At 45.5% G+C, this 19611-nt stretch overlaps 1 protein-coding gene across 3 annotated transcripts in view; it reads left to right on the plus strand.

The window, feature by feature from the left end:
- The window catches only part of CCDC50 (coiled-coil domain containing 50), a 43354-nt gene that overhangs the window by 3202 nt on the left and 20541 nt on the right, over nucleotides 1-19611 (plus strand). For all 3 annotated transcript variants that reach the window (XM_062606270.1, XM_062606269.1, XM_062606271.1), the window contains exons 2-3: nucleotides 14201-14263; nucleotides 15654-15783. In XM_062606270.1, coding sequence (XP_062462254.1) covers nucleotides 14201-14263; nucleotides 15654-15783 — 193 coding nt within the window. The remainder of the gene's footprint in view (nucleotides 1-14200; nucleotides 14264-15653; nucleotides 15784-19611) is intronic.

The following is a 19611-nucleotide window of genomic DNA, read 5'->3' on the forward strand; positions in this document are numbered from 1 at the left end:
CTGCCTTTGCCAAAGGGCTGAGGTCTGTGGCAATGGCTTTGCAAAGGGGATCCTGTCTGCTAAGACTGATGCTTAATCCCTCACCCCATGCAGTCTCTAAGAGCCATCCGTTGTTAGCAGTGGCAGGTAAAACCCAGGTAAGGGGCTCCTCACCAGGGCTCCTGATTTTCCTGCTGGTAGAATCCTTTGTGAGGAGAGAGAAGGGAGGAGTGTGGGGAGGAGGGACCCTGAGCAATACCCCAGGAGTACATGGCTCTTTGAATTGTGGAAAATTTAGTGGCTTAAGTGATTTTATTTGATTCTAGTTTTAATAGTTCTATAAAGTCATTATATCTGTGCTAGTCATTAGTGCCAACCATGCTGCGCTCCTGTCTCTTGAGTTCCAACCTTGACAGAAGCTGCTTGTGCCACCCATGCTTGGAGAGACAGGGCAGCAATGCTCACACTACAGTTTCAGTTCTTCATTAAAGAGCAGATTTGACTTTTTGAAGCTCCTGAGCTGTATGTTTAATGCTGCTAGTTGTAGTCTGCTGCCAGAGAGGCCAATTTCACAAATGTGGTAGTAAAAGATATACCTCTGACTGCAGTCTTAGGGAGACAGGAAGGGCTTGAATCTTTATTTTCTGTCTTTGCAAGGCACTTTCTGGGGCAGGCAGGCAGCCTGGCTGGCTCTTTTTTGCCTTAACATAAATTAAATAAAAGGTTGCTGTAAGCATCACTCTTCCTTTTCCTCCCAACAGCAGCACCTTCCCTCTGACCTCTGCAGCTTAACATAATCTTTGCTGAGACTCCTGCAATAGAAACCTGGCTGCTGACTTTCCAAGTTGCTGGGAAGGGGAGTGGCAGCTCTGAGGTGCAGTGTCTCAGGCTCCCATGGAACAAACTAATGTTATTGGCTTATATTGGGACTTTTGGTGCCTGTGTATGCTCAGGGACACAACAGTGGACAAGAGAAACTTGATGGCTGTCAGAAGTGGAAGTGGGTTCAGAAAGTGTTGATGGCTGGCATGGTGTCTGATGAGGAGGGATTCTGCTTTGGGATTTCTCAGGGGCTGATGTTGAGGGATGAGGTGTCAGCTGTACTCATGTGGAGGAAGGGCTGGCCTTTAGCTGGATTAGTATAATCACGGCAACAATTTTGAAAGCAGCTGAGGGTCAGCCCAGTCACTGTGAAGCCACCTGCCCTGTGCCCTTTGGCTCCAGCTGAGGCTTTTGCTTGCAGCATGTTTTGCATATCATGGTTTTCTGCTTTATGACTTCCTCAGAGAAGGGCTCTGAAAAATTCAGGCAAGCTAGATGGCTCAAGGGCAACAATGAGGTGGAGAGTGATGGGACATAGACACAGGTCACTGGTTCGCATCCAGCTCTTCTAAGTAAGAGGAGGTCTTATCAACATGCATGAATTCAGTAGCTGAGGCAGTGATACTCATTGCACTTCTAGTTAAGGCTGAGTGAAAGTTTTATTTTGCATTCAGTTGTTCTGGGTCTGCAGTGCTTGGCAGAGGAGATGGGCAGATTTAGCGTATTTCATACTCTTGGCTCCAAAATGTAACTGAGCAAGCAGGTCTCCTTCCTCTTTAAATCCTTAGCACTTGTCCTCTGCAAACTGCCATGGAGGTTGTATTGAGGCAGAAAGATTGCCCAAAAAAGCAGTCTCTGGCAGAGAAGAGCTTCCAGACTCATGTTGATGACTTCTGCAGAAACATTTCCTTAGTTACTGACAAGTTTTTGGACTGGGATGAGAGGGGGCACAGTCTGTTTTGCCCCGATTCCTGGGGATGCAGGGAAGGGGGCTTCCCCCATCTGTGATACGAGGACATTAGCCATCACCCATTGCTGCTGGTCCAGGTAATGATTCCAGCTGAGTGGTGTGTTGCAGATGGCATTGTGTTTGCTGTGCCCACTGGCCTCTCATTATTCTCTCATTTCTGGTGACTGTGGACGACATTGGAGGGTGTGTACATGCTAGGCAGGAGTTGGAGTTGGCTGCTGCAAGGAGCCCAGGATGCCAGTTGTGCACTCACTTCTAATAGGGCTGGGAAGAGAGCAGGAGAATGCAGCATCACACTGCATGTGTAAGAGATGCAAGGCAGGGCTGTTGTGAACCTTGCATTGAGCAATGGAGACCAGTTAGGCCTGGGTGCTCATAAAATCTATCCTGTAACCCTGGGCACCTTGTGAATTAAGTTGAGCGGAGGTATTGCTTTCCCTGGGGGGAAAGGTGTGGATGAAAGCCTGCTGAGAAGCCTGACAGCCCTTCGGCCCCTGCCCAAGGATTTTGTGTCAGGCTTCAGAAGCCCAACTGATGATTATTTTAATTGCATGCTAACCATGGTTGCCACCACAATGCTCTGTCAGCCAAATAAAAATAGTGAGAGCTTTTTGACTCGGGCCTGGGTTGGTGGTAGTTTGGTCTGTGCACTCTTGACAGTCTTGCCTGTGGTGAGTGCTCTTCAGGACAGAAAGTTGAAGTGGGTTTGCAAGTGAGTCAGTCATCTTCACTTCTCTTTCCAAAGGAGGCATAAAAAGCTGTGCACAGTAAAACTTTGAGTTATTGTGTGCATATGGGTATAGTTTGTTCTTTTCCCAGCCCTTCTGCTGAACCAGGACTCAGTGGCTGGGGGAATTGACTTAAGAGGAAATGTTACATGGGCTCAATATGTGGTGTTCAGTAAGTGATGACAAGGGGAAAGAGGACACAAATGAGCAAATATTTGAAGGCACTGGGAGACAGGCATATGTTAATTACAATGCTGACCTGAGAAGCAATGGGCCAAAAGGGAGGAAGGAAGTTTATGCAAACAGCAGTATTTCCTGGCAGGGAGAGATGTTGGGTTTCTTTCTCTCTTTCTCTCTCTCGTTCTCTCTCTCTCTCTCTCTCTCTCTCTCTCTCTTTCTCTCTCGTTCTCTCTCTCTCTCGTTCTCTCTCTCTCTCGTTCTCTCTCTCTCTCTTTCTCTCTCTCTCTCTTTCTCTTTCTCTCTCTCTCTCTCTCTCTCTGCAGAAACCTCTCCAAAAGACACGGTGAGTACAGCTTTGGCCTTTTACAGTCAGACAGGAAAAGAGGCTTGAGTGTGCCCCGTCAGGGAATGTTCCTTGCAGAAGTACTGTCATGACTGACCTGGTATATAGGCTGGGGGAGTTCTAGCCTGGATTGGGCATCCCCAGTATTGGTCTTTCTCCTCTGCACAGTGGAACAGCTTTGCATTGCAAAAGCACCTAAGCTTATCTCTCATGTGTCTGTTATGGATATGGCAGACGTTACTTGTGGGATCCTGGTGGGAAGAATTTTTTTCTCCCTCTGTTCTGAAGTTAGCTATATTTATTGGGGTGCTGGCTGGTGGGATGGAGGGGGGTTTATGTTCTGAATTCACCAGTGCCTCCTGGAGACTTTGGCAGGGCTGCTGGAAGTGGTGGAAGAGAGCAGGGAAGGACCTGGGAATTTTCCAAGCCGCCAGGGTGTTGCCTGTTTTTGTGGCATGCGGAGAGCACTGCTTTTTCACAGGACTATGCTCTCCTGCAGGCGATTCAGTTGGAGCACCAGGTTTCCGAAGGAAGCTGATGCTAGGAAGAGGCAGGGCTCTCCTGATCTTATTTGTAATGCTGGAGGGACTGGGTCCTTGGCTAGGGCTGCACAGCCCTGCCTGCATTCCTCAAATCCCTGATGCAAGGTGGAAAAGGCAGGTTTGCTTGGAGCTCTGATTGCAGTGCTCAGTTACCTGGTACTCCAGGCTGTTGGCATTGCCCAGATCATCAGTTTTGGTCATGTAACATGTTAGGTGAACTTTCTTTGTTTGTTTGTTTTTTATTTTAAGAAACTGTGAGAATGTAGTATCACCTGAAGGTGATTTACCTCCCAAAGCAAAAATCTTACTTCTGACTCATTTGGACCTCATTTCGTGATCTCAGAAAGGAGACTTTGAAAAGACTGCCAGCCTGCTGCATCTTCCTTGTGCTTTGAAATGCACATGAGCTGTGGGCACACATGCCACAAAATGGTTTGCTCCAGGTTAATGCTGGGATTTCTGCCTCCTTGCCCATCTGGCCCTGGAGGCCAGGGACTTGATTTTACTGTCTAATGCCTCTGTTTTAAATCTGTAGTTGCTCTGAGGGCAGCGTGCCAATGCAAGCCTGTGACAGGAAAGGGGACATGTATTGTTACTTCTGCAACTTCACTGATTTGTGACTCTTGTAGATGGATGTGAAGGTTTGTCTGATCTGGGGCCAGCTTTGGTACTTTGTGTTCTCCAGAACTGACTAATGAGCCTGCAGAACTTAAATGGAGGAAGTGCAGGGTGGGGAAAAGAAGAGAGTCCCCTTAAGGAGCTGGCAGGACAAGGAAAAGGGGTTTTGAAACAAAGCAGAGCATCCTCGGTTGGTTAGGTAGAGGAAGGTTGTTCTCACAGAGCAGATTTGCAGTGCTGGCAGCAGCTGAACAGGTGGCAGACAGGAGTCCTAGAAGCTGCCTTTCTAGGAAAAAGTAAGCTGATGGAATCTCCAAGAATCAGAGCTCGTTGCAGGATTGGTTCAGACATCCCTAGCTTCAAACTCAGCAGCTGGCCACATTTCCAGCAAGCTTGGGAGGCTGCTCTGAGGCCCATCCTGTTGGAGCTTTGTTTCTCTTGGTATCTCATCTGGATGAATCAAACCTAGTTTGTTCATGTGTGCACTGATGTTGTGGTCCATCTTTCCATCTGCAGCTCTGGTTTAGCTACTGCCTCAGACTAGGCTTGGTTTTTCACCCGAAGCCTGAAAAGAAAGCGGCACCTCTGAGGGAGGCTTTCTTCGGCTTGTTCTCTCCGGAGGTGATTGTTCCTCCATATGACTGTGGGCCTCTGTGGTGTAAAACCACATTGTGAGGTTGTGAGAGGAGCTGGAACCTTTTTTTTTTTTTTTGGAGCTTGGCACCTTCTGCATGGGCATGAGGCTTCCACCATTCAGCCTTTCTTAAATAGTCATCAGACTGAGTCAGTGTGTGAACTTGTATCAGAGGGGCATTGAGAGCTCCCTTTCTGAATCCCTTGTATTTTGCTACATTTTGCATTATCTTCTAGGATTAAGCTGGAGCAGAAGCCTGGGAGAGCTGACACTTTGAATTATCTCCGTTCCCAGCTGCCAGCCTGCCTCTCTGGAGCTGCTGTGTGAGCTTATTCACCACAGCCTCAAACTGAGGGCTTTAGAAATGCTAGTGAGGCGTCCAGAGTGCCATTGCTCCTGGAAGCTACCCTGAACCACAAATTGGACCTGCCAGCTCTCTGCAGAGAAACTACTGAACTGAGCAAGGGATTTAGGTTTGTATTTAGCAGAGAACAGAAGTTTTTGGAAATTCAGCATGTCTTTCTAAGAGTTCTGTAATGTACTGTAATTGCCTAAAATGCTGAAATAAAAGTTGAAATTAACAGATCAAAGCACAACATGGTGATCATCATTGAGATGGGTGTGGGGGAAGGGAGCCTGTATAGTGCAAATCTCTTGAGATGTAAACTCCATGCTTGAGCAGTTCTCTGAGTGGGTGGCTGTTTTGAGTTGTGCAAGAAAGGAAACTGTTTTTCTTTCCCCCCTCATTTACACCAGTTTAAATGAGTGGTGTTGGGTGTAAAAACTAAAACTGTCCTGACATCCTGTCTGCAAAAGAAATAAAGTCCTCCAGAAAAGGACAGAGTCATATGATCTGTGGGTTGCTGCTGAAGGCATGGTTTACAGCTACAGTAGTACTCATGGGGACACCTGTGAGCCAGGGATTTTAACTTCTTCTGGTGAAGGTAACTCCTGTTCCTCTCTCCAGTGATTTTTGTGGTGCTTTGCCTTTGGGCAAAGTGAGGGTGAGCCAAACATGTTGGGTGCAGTGGTGTTTATTTTTCTGTGATCCATGGCTGGGAGGCAGTGGTGAAAGTTGATGGCTAGGAAAACTCCCTGTCTTTATTTTTGGTTGTTCAGTTTGCACATTTGGTGTTAGCTGAGTCAGTTGAAGCTGTGTCAGATGCTGGAAAGGATGAACTACACAAGCAGCTTTCTTTTTAATTGATTATTAAGATTAACTTCCTCTACACACAGACTCAGTTATGTATCAGATACTGTGAGTGAGATATGTGCTTGGCTGCCTGTGGTCTGGCAGCCAAGTCAACAATGACTCCTACACCTGGGTCGGAGCAATCCCAGGCACAGCTATAGGTTGGGCAGAGAAGAGATTCAGAGCAGCCCTGTGGAGAAGGACTTGAGGGTGTTGGTGGATGAGAAAATGAACATGAGCTGGCTGCAGTGTGCGCTTGCAGCCCAGAAAGCCAACCGTATCCTGGGCTGCATCGAAAGGAGCATGACCAGCAGGTCGAAGGAGGTGATCCTGCCCCTTTGCTCTTGTGAGACCTCACCTGGAGTATTGTGTGCAGTTCTGGTGTCCTCAACATAAAAAGGACATGGAACTGTTGGAACAAGTCCAGAGGAGGGCCACGAGGATGATCAGGGGACTGGAGCACCTCCCGTATGAAGACAGGCTGAGAAAGTTGGGGCTGTTCAGCCTGGAGAAGAGAAGGCTGAGTAGAGACCTCACAACAGCCTTCCAGTATCTGAAGGGGGGCTATAGGGATGCTGGGGATGGACTCTTCATTAGGGACTGTAGTGATAGGACAAAGGGTAATGGGTTAAAACTTAAACAGGAGGAGTTTAGATTGGATAAAAGGAAGAAATTCTTTCCTGTTACGATGGTGAGGCACTGCAATGGGTTGCCCAAGGAAGTTGTGAATGCTCCATCCTTGGCAGTGTTCAAGTCCAGGTTGGACAGAGCCTTGTGTGACATGGTTTAGTGTGAGGTGTCCCTGCCCATGGCAGGGGGATTGGATCTAGATGATCTTAAGGTCCTTTCCAACCCTAACTATTCTATAATTCTATGACTTGCCTGGTTGTCAAACTACCTGAGCCATCCTGACCAATATATCTACCTTGAGGTTTTTATACTTGTCTACACGGATATTGCTGTTGGGTACACAGTGCAGTGGCTGAGCTCACCAGTGACTGTTTGGGTCTAGGCAGTCCAGGTCACTCAAGAAAGCTACAGAGATACTAGTATTATTAGCCTGACAGGTAATGGCTTACGGACATTAGCATATCGTGGCTTCTGCACCTGATTTAAAGTGGGGAAAATACTGTATATATTCAACTCCTCAATGCACAGGCATTTCTGGAATAGGAGGCAGCAGCTGTAGCAGCAGTGTTGGCTATAAGACTGCAGGATTTTGGAAAGTTCTTGTGGCTCAAGAATACTTCACATCTGGGGACTCAGCTGGACCTGGCTGAAAAGGCTGAATTTTCAAAGCATGGATGCTGGTACTCAATGCCATTTTCAAGTGTGTCTGTATGTTCAAGCTCGAGCAAAGGCTTGGGGAAGGGTGGTGTCAACTCAGCATTTTCTTCTGGAAGTTAAAGACATGGTCTTTAACATTCTTTGTCTATTGGTTGTGTTTTAACCTTGAGAGGTAAGAAGAGTTGCTCTTACTTAGATTGCAGATGAAGTGATACAGGGTGCGATTATCCAATGATGAAAAAGATGGCAGCCTTCTGTAATAAAGGCAGAATGATAAATTTTTATAAATTTCTGTGGCTGGGGTATGCTCAGAGACGACCTTTTGAGGTCCCTTGTGGTACTATTTTTTGTGATCTTGGTCATCTCCAGCTTCCTGTTTATACTGTGGAAGCCCATCACCTTCTGCACTGAGGTATTCAGCAGATGTGCTCTCAGCTTGAGGACCGCTCCGTGGTGCTGTTTGCAGGCTTGTTTACTGAAGTATGTCAAACTAGTAGCTTCAGAGAGGGTATTCTGTGAATGCTGCTGATTTCTATTTCAAGACAGGCTAAAAAACAGACCTATGTTCTAAGAATTTGGTTCCAAAATATATGTAGTCTTCCTTTGTAAAGCATTGTTAGGCATGTGAGAGCTTATTGTTGGAGAATGGTGCAGATAGAGCCCAAACCTCTTATGGCCTTGACCTCAAGGCATTAGCTTAGAGCGGAGAGGATAACTGTCTTCCCAAATCCCAAACTGTTCTTAGTTTCCAAGCCAAGACTGCCATTAAAACCCCCTATGGTTGTTCAATGGTTTTTGAAATTTTTTTTTATTTTTTATTTTGCAAGTTTACACTGTTGAGAATTAGGCTGAGACCCCTCAGTTTGGCTCCTCATGGGGCTGCCCAGTTTCTTTATACTGTCTCGTAGCTCCCAGCTACGTGAGATACTCTGGTGCTGTATCTGAGAAGCAGAAATTGTTCCCTTCCCCAGGCAGCCCTGCCCTCCGCCTGGGAGCCACCTTCTCCCTGTGCAAGTTTCCTGATGTCCTTGGCACGGATGGTGCCTGGTGAACAAGGTCATCGGAATGCTGTGTGTGTAACTGCAGCTGCAGCAGCTGAGACATGTCTTGGCCAGCCCAGCATCCCTGTGTGGTAGCAGGAGCTTAGTAATCTCCTGGTGTGATGGGAAAGGCAGGACAGAAATGAGGCGTGCTGAGATCAGGCCATGTATCTCGCAGAGCAGTGTTGCTGGGGGTGAGAAGAAATGTCCAATTTTGCATGTTTCCTCTGGAAGCTGCCCTCAGGGCAGCCTCTCACCTTCAGCTGGTGGCTGCTTGATCATGTTGGCTTCATTTCAAGGAAACAGTTGGCAGATTTTTGTAGAGTTTACCTGGCTTGGAGTGGCCTGGCCAGTCCCTGCTGGTAAGTCTCTATGAGGTGTCTCCTTGTTTTCTAACCTGCAGGGATCTTCATAACATCTTGAAACTGCTGACTTGTAACAGGCTGCAGTTGCTGCTTGCCACTTAATTTGTCAGCTCTGTAGGCCATGAAAAGTGATTTTTAGCTGATGAAGCTTTTTTTTCCTATGTCACTTTTATCTTTCCTCTCCCTCCTGGCCTTCAGTTCAGGGTTCAAAAACTGCAGATGCTCTAAACTAAGCATGACTCACACTTTCTAGTTTATTTTGTGAATTATCCCACATGTGATGCTGACGGGAAAATGTTGGGAATGAAGGAGGTGGGGAGTAAGAGATGTTTTTTAAGACTCAAAGGGAAATGCTTGGGGCATGCATGTGTGGTTCCTGGGTCATTTAAGTAGATGATGTTCCAGAGCACGTGAACCAAGGGGGCCCTTTGGGCCTTCAGTGGATGTCGAAAGTCTATTACTTCAGGCAGAAGTGGGGAGTGTATTTTGCTGTAAGCCTTGCTTGTGAAGCTAGTGGGCTTTGACCTCTTGTAGAGACAGTACACATTCATACCACCCATTCCTTGATGTTACCTGCCTCTTTATCACACACCTAAGCATTGCCAGCACCATCTAAGGCTCCTGTGTTGTGGTTACCTCACTTTCTTTGAAGCAGTTTAGTGTTAAATGCTGAGCCAGGGAGCTGGAGAAAGCTAGTGAAGCAGATGACAGAATATGAAAAGGTTATTTAGTGAATTTTTTCCAATTTGTTATACCTTATCTTGGCCATAGAGGCCAGGCTTGCAACTGTGCTTGCAAGAGCCTCGGATGCACTGGTGCTTAGAGAGACGTATTTTCAGGGTGAACTCCTCCCAGTGGAGAAGACGTGTACTTGGAGCTTGCAGAGAGGCTCTTCAGGATCCCCTTTTCATGCCACTGCATGAATTTTGCAGCCCACCACTGCTGCAAAGGATGATGCTTCCAGCCGTGCTTCTGCCCTCATCCGCCACTGCTGGCACCTCTGCTGTCTGTGGCAGCGGCTGGGATTCCTCGGCTGGCATTTCTTTTATTGACAGCTGTGCCAGAAGTGCAGATTCTTGGCCTGCTCCCTAGTGTGCCAAGGCAGATTGGCTTAATCAGACCATAGTAAACCTGTTGTTATGTTTCACGCTTCACTGGACTTGCCTGTTGTAGCTGCTTGGATTGCACCCCTGCTGCTTGTTTGGCTCTCAGCCAGAACCCAGGAATGGGAAGTCAAGTTAATTCACAGCAGTGAATGTAACATTAATCTTACCTTTCACTTTTTAGGTATACACTTAGGAAATAAGCGATAGATTTCCTTTCCTTTAAAGATGAAGCTTCTTAGAGAGGAGGAATTGCGAGTCTCTTGAGTTGTCATTGAACCATCCTATTTCTCAGCACAAACCCAGGGCACATAACCCCTCATAATGAGTGTGCTGGGGCCACACTGAGACTGGGCAGGGTTTGAAGACCAGCACTGATGAAGCTTCATTTTAGACCATGCTTGGCTGGTCCACATCTCAAATTATTTCATAGTTGCCTCATTGTTGGGTACGTATGTTCAAGGATGGAGGGTTGGTTTCTTTGGCTTACTTGCAGCTATGATCATGCTTGACTCATGGGTGCTGGGTGAATTTTTGAGGGAATGCTCTGTGCTTGCCATCACCCCAAACTTGCTAGGGAGTTGCAGGTGTCCCCATCTCTTGCCACCTGGCTAGCTGACAGTGCTTCATTATATCTGTAATGGGTGTTCTCATCTTCCTTTCAGCGTTGCTCTCAGGCTGATGAGACTGGGGAATAATGTGCTCTGATGAGTTGGAGGCAGCCAGCCCAGGCAAGTTTCTGACAGTAACAGAAGGTCTTGTGCTGCCCTGCCAGCAGCTTCAGCAGCACAAAGCAAAGGCTGTGTGCTCAAGCCATCCATTTGTGGGTTTGTAAGAGCAGCTTAATGGGAGTGCATATGCGGTCAGTTGGCTTCTTCAGCAGTGCATGCATGAATCCAAACATGTGAATCAAACCTTGGGCTTGCTGCTGCCACACCAGTTGCTCCATGCTGTGTCCTCTGTGAGATGGGGGCACCATGGAAGCCCAGACACTTGGGAGCTTCCAGCATCCAAGAGGTTAATAACCATCCTGCTTCCTTCTCTCTATAGTGGATCTTGATGGGATAATTATCACTGTTTAAAGGTATTCATGTCTAGGCTCTTCAACTTGGGGCATTGTCTCCACTTGCTTTTGTCCCTCTGTGCAGACAGGGTGGGTGGTGGTTTGGTGCAGCCTCAGGCCTGGTGCTGCTTGGCTGTATTAAGAGTGGTGCTGGATCTGAACTATGCTATTTTGGGTCCTGAGCTGGGAAGTGCAGGTGATGGTACCCTGTGCTGTACCTGCTTCCTCGTCCATGCAGTGAGCTCCAGGTGGCACACGCCGGTCCTGAAGAGCCAAAAATGCTCAGACATGGTCCTTGCTTTATGTCTCTGGCATCCAGCAGCTTTTGGCTGTGGCCTGTAGGAAGAGAGGACCAGAGGAGTTTCTTTATTTTTGCTTGTTTGTTTAACTTTGGAGGCCCATGGACTACTTCAAACAGATCTCTGGAGGAGCAGCTAGAACAACACAAAAGTATATGCACTTGGCCTTTTGAGTCCATGCTTTCTTTAGAAAGTTTTTAGTGGCCTGTCAGTCCAAAAAGGTTAAGCAGTCATTGCTATATTGTAGGACATAATCACTGGAGGAGAGGAGACTTTTTGGGAGTTGTGCAAGACTGTCAAGCGCAGCAGTGTTCTACTACGGCCCTCCCACTTTCTTGCCTGTGTGCCAAGCATGTTTCTGTCAACATATTATTTCACAAACAAATAGAGAAGTGTGTCTGGGTGTGGGTTGAATGGAGTAAAAAACCCTAAAGTCCTCCTCTGTGTGTGTGCTTCTCTGGGGAGGATGTAGGAAAGGTCTGCCGGAACATCGGCAGTGAGCAGCAAGGCAGAGTTCTTGAATAGCATAGGGCACAGAGCAGTGTATGAGCCTGTCCAGAGAGGAGTTGGGAAGGGCAGGGATGCCATAAGCATTTCTTACAGCAGCAATTTTTATGCAAAAATGATGCAGCTCTGAAAAGCTCCCCCTTGTTCCTGTGCTGCCTGCTTTGTCTTACTAGTACAGCTGTTCAGGCAGCTGTGCAGTGGACTTGCTCAGAGACCCATTGCAGTTAAAAATAACACTTCCTCCCCCCCCCCCCCCCTTTTTATTTTTGTAACTGTCAGGAGCAAGTGCTGCTTCTTGAATATGTGGTGGGAAAAGCTCACCCTAGATTTAGACAGACTGTGGCTTTGTACTGAGGTGTTTTTCCTTAGCTCTGAACTGACAGCAGGGCTCAAACCTTCAAGTTGGTTGTCCCCTTCCAGGAGGCCAGATGATGCCTGTTGTAAGCAAAAGGTGGTCGTTCCACAATTGTACTATGTAGCTGAAGTAGTATTAGGGACCACAGAAATAAAGTCTCTATGGGCAAGATCCCCTTGCCCTGTCCCATAGAAAAAGTTCATGACCACCAAGTGCCCTGGGTGTGTCACCTGTAAAGTAGCATTGCTGCCTGCAACTGGGCGGTGGCTTTGCCAGATCTATGGCTGAAGGCGGCATTTGTTTGTTTATATACATATGCCCACTGGAAGTGTTTCAGTGCTATTTAGTGGTTTTTATCCTCTTTCCTTTTTTTAAAAAGAGTTGCAATAAAAAAAAACCCAAACAAACAAAACATAACAAAACCTTAATTGCACCATCCAGAATTGTACTTGCTAAAAGTGAGCCACTGTAGTCTTTGTCCTCATCTCCACCTTGCTGCTTCTCATTCTCCTTCCCTGAAGCACTGCTCTTGCTGTTGGGAGCTTTTGTCATCTCTAAAACACCCTTAAATGCGGAAAGACTCAACAAAAACTCTGTTGAAAATGCTTTATTTTTTTATCATATATCTGACCTCTTACTGTACACAAGTAGAAACTCTTCTAGATATTTTGTGAAGATACCTGAGTGCAGAGGGACATCTCGATGCTTCTCCAGCAGAGCATTTGCGTCAGTGCAAGTAGAGGGAAGGCTTGTTGGACTGTGGCTTGGGAAGATGCGGCTGTCATCTTGTTTCCTTGTATTTTCCACTCTTTGCAGTGATGGAAATGTTTTATCTTCTCTGAACCCTTTTCATAAATGGATTCTTCATAAATTCTTCATGTAGTTTTGGTACATTCTGGGGTGTTTGGGGTTATTTTCACATTCTCTTCTAGGCTGTCACTGTGCTCTGTTAAAGAGAAATCGTAAGCTTCCCTGGGGGGGGTTTCCTAGGGAGCCCACTGGCAGCGTGCTCCCTCTGCAGCTTTGGAAGGACCTTGTAGTTCTCTGCTTTGTGCCTTATGTTCCAGATGGGGCATACTCCCCTCTCAGGTCATGTTGAGCTGCTCAGCTTGTCACATTGAGGGAAACACAAGTGACAGACCACTCCAGTGTAAATTTTTCATTGCATCTGCCTTAAACTCCCCTTGAAGCAGACAGTAGCCCTGTGTATGGCAGATGTGTGGAGCGGGGCCCCATCCTGCAGTCTGGGGGACACAGGGCACAGTTTGTTCTTTGTTCACTGAGAAGTTAATGTGCACCTATCACCAAAAGGCTGAACTAGGTACTGTGCGTGTCCTTCTGTCCCAGTGTATATGTGACTTGTGTTTTGTTGACCTGCTGCCTATCATAACAAGTTAAAAATAAGTACTGGTGTTTTTCTACAGTGTGGGTAGATCATTCCTTTGAAAGTTCAGATGTGAAAGTGATAGGCATTGGCAAAAATCTGCTGCTTTCAGCCTGATGCCAAAGAGAGGTCGTCACCTTCCCGTTCAACTTGTTTCTGGGTTGTTTTCAGCATCTTTTAAGAAGCTGTGCTTATCCCTGCTGTTAATACTGTGGTTGATCCCTTATCTGGGTTCTAGGTACAAATCCAGTATCTGCACTTGAAAAACAGATCAATGAAGCTTACAAAAGACAACTGTAAAATGATGCCTGAGCTGGTAGAAATGCCTTGCAGTGAGATCCTTGGAGTTCAGTGTGCTCCACTCTAGACAGGTGACAGTGTGCATGTGCCTTTGTGCAGAGAAAATACTATTCCTGGACTTTTAACATGGCAAAGAAAGCCATAGTAAGCACAAAGCCTTGTTCTTGGTTTAAGTTGAACACAGTCAGTGCATTGGTATAAGTCTGTGTGGAATACAGGGGTTTTTAATCCAGTGGCAATTCTGGTCTTCAGCTAAAGAAGCAGAGGTGGAGGGGAGAGTGGAGAAGGCTTTTTATGCAAACAGGGATGAAGAAGTATATGCATGCAAAAATAGCCACAAGGAGAGGGAAAACAGACCAAGTCCAGACCTTGGCTGGTAGAAAGTATGTCAGGAATCTCTGCGTATGTATGCTCCCCTGACACAGCTTTTTTGATACTTTCTTTTTTTGGTCCTGATGCTAATTCTCTTGTCTTTGTTTCCCTGTCTAGTGTGTCGAGACTTTGCTATTTTGGAAGATCATACTTTGGCCCACAATTTACAGGAGCAGGAAAGTAAGTAGCAGTGATCTTTGGAACAAACTGAAACATTTTCCCCAACAGATACGTCTTTGGTTTTGTTAAGAAAAATCCTCTTTTCTTTCACTTTTTGCTAAGAAAAACCTTTCTTGCTTTGATTTCATTTTTCTTCTTTTTAATGGAATCCAGATTATTATTACTGTCTTCACTGTCCTGTAACAACACTCTGTTTTGTGTCCCAGCTCATGTTGGCCCCTAGAGATACAACCTCCTGTTGTACCTAGAGAGTTGTATTTCATGTTTTAATTTTGTGCTCTCTTTTGAGATTTGAGTTTGTTTATGCTGTTCATGATAAAACTGCATGTGGGAGTGCACTTGAGGTTTTGTTGCTGTGCACGTTTTTTAGAAACGACTAGCAATTTTGGAACCTTCAAGTTTTATAGACTGATCTGAAATGCAACCAGAAGAGGTCTGTTTATGTACTTATTTTACAATTGCTAGTGCTTGCCTTTTGAAAGAAAGCTTCCTTTTAAGACGCTTTGAGGTAGGGCAGCTCTACATTACAAGGGTTTAAAAAGGAGGAAAAAAAGTACAGCCAGAAACTTAGAAGTGACTGGTGATTTTTACATATTTTCTTTTTTTAACTTGCTTATCTGTTACTTTGGGTTATGTTTGCATTGTAGCTTCTGGTGTGGTGGCCTCTCTAATCTGCTTTGCTGGGTGCCAAGACCATTGGTATCTACCATTGCTAGGTGCTAATACCATTCCAGCTACTCTGCCAAGTGTGTAGCTTGCACTGAAGTTCTGCCCTTGCTGCTGGAACCTGAGAACACTGAATTAAAGATGGCTCTCTCAGCTGCTGCTCACATTGCCATCTTTTCTTGCAGGCAGTATCCATGTATGGTAAAGGATTCACTATAGTACTTGGTTGCTCTGTTACTAAATATAAAGGTAATGAGATTCTGGAAACGATTATGTTGAGAGTAAGAAGAGTTTCTTCCTCCAGAGGGTCTTGAGAACAAATTACCAAAGCATCCATCAGAGGTGGTTTAGGTTCAGCTCATCCTCACTGTCCTCTGGTGGTCCCTTCCAGCCATAATTTACTAATCTAGGATAATTTCCCATGGCCAGAAAATGAGATTCAGAGCCTAAAAAGCATTCCCTCTAAACCTGGATGTGCTGAAAATATGCAGATCTTGTTTTGGTAACACACATATGCAGCCCCCTCAGTGCTAAAATGAGGCAATCTTAAGCTGCTAGTGTAGTTTCAGTTCAGGACTTCCCCACCTTTAGACATACTGCATGTTTCCCTGACAAGAACTGTCTTCCCTTTTGGCCTGGCATCTTCGTCCCACTTGCTTTGTCTCATTCACACCATAAAGTTCTGCCGGTTGATTTGAGGGTTCTTGTCTGTGTTTATTTCCAGTTGAGCATCACTTGGCAACAAATGTTCAGCGTAATCGTCTCGTGCAACATGACTTGCAGGTGGCCAAGCAACTGCAAAAAGAAGAGGATCTGAAAGCACGTGCTCAAATCCAAAAACACCAAAAAGACTTGTGAGTTTGGGATGGAGCTGCTGAAATGCTGGTCCTGTTTGGTCAGAGCACTGAAGTCAGCTGTTCTGAGTTTTGATTGACAGTATGTGGGGTACAGGTTGATCAGCCTTCTGTTTCCTTTTTTCTTTGGCTATCTGTTGCTGTAAAAGTATTGATACTACTAGGCTCTGGCACACAGTAATGAGAACAGGGTTGGGAGTAAGTGGTCCTGGGGCCAATCCTGGCTTAGTTTCTGTTGCCTGACCATGGGAAGGAGCCTTCCTGTACTGCTCCCTGTGGGCAAATGGGGTAACTTGGCCACTTGCATCTGTCTACCTTGTCTATGGCTAAAGTCTGAGAAAGAAGAAATAACACCACAGAAATACACAGTGTTACAGTGAATTCTCTGTCTTGTGAAAATTGCACATATTGGTTTGTTTACACTGTGCTTCTTGAGTGCTTTTGAGGGGCTCATGCTTGCGCTTGTAGATATTCCAGTGTGAAGTGACCTGGGAAGAAGGCTTCTGCCCCAGGGTGGAGATGGGTGTTGGGGTACAGGTCTTCTCCTGCAATCTCTGACTTGTGCAGCAGCTGTGGGAGGATGTTTATGGGTGTTCAGTTTGCTCTGTAGGTTTGCTCAGGCCCCACGCACCAGATCTGACCCTGTGGCCTGAGACTTGGCTTTGTGTGTGCCATGGTTCTTAAGCTGTGGAGGTGGTATAGAAATGAAACAGTGGCAGTGCAGGGCGAAACAAGCTGTGCTTTCCAACCCAGAGTGGATGTTGGTGCTTTTCTTTTCTAATTTTTTGTTTGTTTGGTTTGGTTTTTTTTGTGTGGTTCTTTTTGTGTGTGTGTTTGGTGTGTTTTGCTTCCCCCCAACTTAGTCTCTTGCAATGCAAGAGACAAATGGATCATGTGATAGGGTTCAGTCAGATCCCAGTGATGAGAGATGGGAAGATGCGGCTCCCTGCAAATGGAGGGTCTGCATGGCAGGATGCATCTCCCAGCGGGTGTGCTGCCTCTGGCTTGTGTCGTGCTCTGTGGTGCCACCCACCAGCTGCAGTTGGGTGGCTCATCTGGCAGAGACAGCGATGAAGTAGAAAAGCTCTGTATTGCAGATGTGTGAGATATAGGACTGGCTTCAAAGGAGCTGTTCATAAAAGATCTGAAGTTGGGGCGTGACAGATCAGCCAGTGTTTTAAATGATCCCAGCATGCTCAGGCAGCACTGGGTAGATACATGTGTGTATCTGAAGTCTGTGCTTTCTTTCAATAATTTTGTCTTCATTACCAATTAGAGCTGTGAGCATGTAAGTGATAATATACAAATTAATTTTGCATGGCAGGGATGATTCCTTTGTGTTACTCGCTTGGGAACTGCAAACATTTTCTTTTTGTAGGACTCTGAAGTGCTATTTATGAACTTTGTGGGCCAAGTTACAGGCAGAACTGCTGATGAAAAACGTTGTGTCAGCAGCCGTTCTGCTCCTGAAAGCTTGAGCTCTTCTGCAAGGATAGTAAAAAAAAGTTGGAGGCATCCTTTTGTAATTGGATCTTTTTCTTCCTTAATTCTTTGTACATTCCCACAGTCTTCTTTTGCAAGATCAGCATGTTCTGGCAACAAAATGATTTTTGCTGTTGTTGCTTTCCTTATCATCTAGGACAGTTTGACATTGAAAGGTGATCATAGGATTAAATGGGCAGAACTGGGTGGCCTTTAGAAACAGGGAACATAAAAAAGTTCTTCAAATTTATTGGCTTTCTTTTGTCTTTCAAATCCTAGATTCTCTCAGAAAGACTTTGTGAAGATAAATGAGGGAATAGAAATAACTTTTAGGAATTCAGGGAAGCATCAAACTTTTTTTCATGCTTCTTTAGAAACATCTCTCGCATCTAGATGAGCAATCTGTATGCTGCCAAGCATAGTAGCAAGGTTGCTAAAATAACTGTTGGAAATACCGTGAAAATATGCTCCTTCCTTGTTTCGCTTCCAGTGCTGTGATGGTTCTATTACACTAACATGAGCAGTTCCTTTAAACAGTTCCCTTAAACCTTTTAATTTTTTTTTTTTCAACTCCTCATCTGGCAACTGCTAGTTCCTGCAGCCAATGTGAATGGCTTCTAATCACACTGACTTTTTTCCTCTTTTCCCTAAACTGATGTAGAGGTTCCCTGACACTTTTAACACTCCTGGCTGCCCAGGAACAATGGGCATGTACATAGTAGTGGTGTTCAGGGATGATGATGTTTATGTCGCTCTGGTCAGTTTCTGGGGGCTGATGGGCACTTGAACTCACAATAAAGAAATTGAAGGACAAGAAGAGGACAAGAAGGGCAGTATTTTCTTATGCTCAGTCAAATTGAACCACTAGCTTATGTTGATTAACTAATCAAGTCTCAGCATTTACCACTGAGCAGTAAAACCCAGAATATGATCCCCTGTTGCTGTTCAGTGGTTCTTAGAGATTGATATGGTGTATTCCAAGATGCATACCATCAGGAACAAGCAAATACTTCTGCTTTTGCATTACTTGGAGTATTCTTTGCTGTAAATGAAGAAGTGGCCTTGTTGCCTTGGCTCTGAAAGATGATTAGCTGTTTTTTTTTTATCTCCTGTTTGTCTGCAACAAGATGTATTCTAAGCATTTAGCAAGTCAGTTGGAGCTGATGAACTTGGCACCTTAGCTCAGTTCACAGGTGTTGGGGGAACTGGAGATGTGCAATGCCTTGATATGTCTGACCTTTCTAACTGATTTTTCTACCTGGATACATGTCCTCTGAGACTGGGGTCATAAAGGATTTGCTCTCTTGGGCCCACTGACAGCCTGCTCCTCAGGATTTGCATATTCAGCTATTGTTTTGCTGGGGACTGGTTCCCTGCTGGTGGCAGGTTTGCCAAGGTCCCTTTTTATATGGCAGGTTCAAGAACTAGATTTGCTGCTGCATGAGCTTGTGTGTCTTTGAACAGGCCTTTCTTTTAAGTGAAATACATACAGGAACACACACAAAATGCCAGGTTTTATTACCTGGATAAGAGAACCTGATGTCTGAAGATATTTGACCTATTGATAATTCCAGCCCTACAGACACTGAAATTCCTGAGTGCCTTTCAGGGTGTCTCTAGAGGTGAGTCAGTTTATGGATATGTGTAATTTTTTGTGAGTGTGGTGGTGTGGGAAATGGAAGGAAATGTTGTAACATTGACTTGGGATTCATATGTGCTTGGGGAAGGGTATATAAATAACATGCAGTACCTAGTTTCATGTCTGCTTCCAAGGAGCAGTTGACAGAAATAAAGAAGCTTCTTTTCCTTCCTGCTGCATGTTGCTTGTTGTTACCTATGACAAATTAGTTGTCTCTTAGTGGCATTTGTTCTGTAAACCCTCTTCTTGTTGCAGTGTCCTTCCTCACCACCCTAAGCCACTCTTCTGCTTCTCTCACTCCACTTTCTATAAAAGAAGGCTTCCTGGTGCCACTGGCTGCTTCAGCCATACCACTTTGTCTGTTTTGCCACTGAAAGTGCTTGTCTGCACTTACTATTTTCCTGCACATGTGTCATAGACTCTCTTCCATTCCTTTTCCTCCAAGTTCACTAGGTCATTTATGCTGTGGTCCTTGCTCAAGCCTAGAACTAGTTGCTTCAGTCCACACAGCACAACTTTGACATACCTGAACCTGCTTCTCTTGAAATATTTGTTTGACTTCCATAATACGCTCTTTGTAGTCTTCCCATCACCTATCTGATCATCATCAGTGTATTATTCAAAAGACAGTATACTAATAATTCAAGCTCTGCCTGCTGCTCTTCCCATTCTCCACTTCCTTCTGTGCCTTCCCTTGCAGTAGCCTT

Source organism: Pezoporus occidentalis, unplaced genomic scaffold, assembly GCF_034315485.1.
Source record: "Pezoporus occidentalis ecotype Australia unplaced genomic scaffold, CSIRO_AGI_Poc_V1 ctg95, whole genome shotgun sequence".
NCBI lineage: Eukaryota > Metazoa > Chordata > Aves > Psittaciformes > Psittacidae > Pezoporus > Pezoporus occidentalis.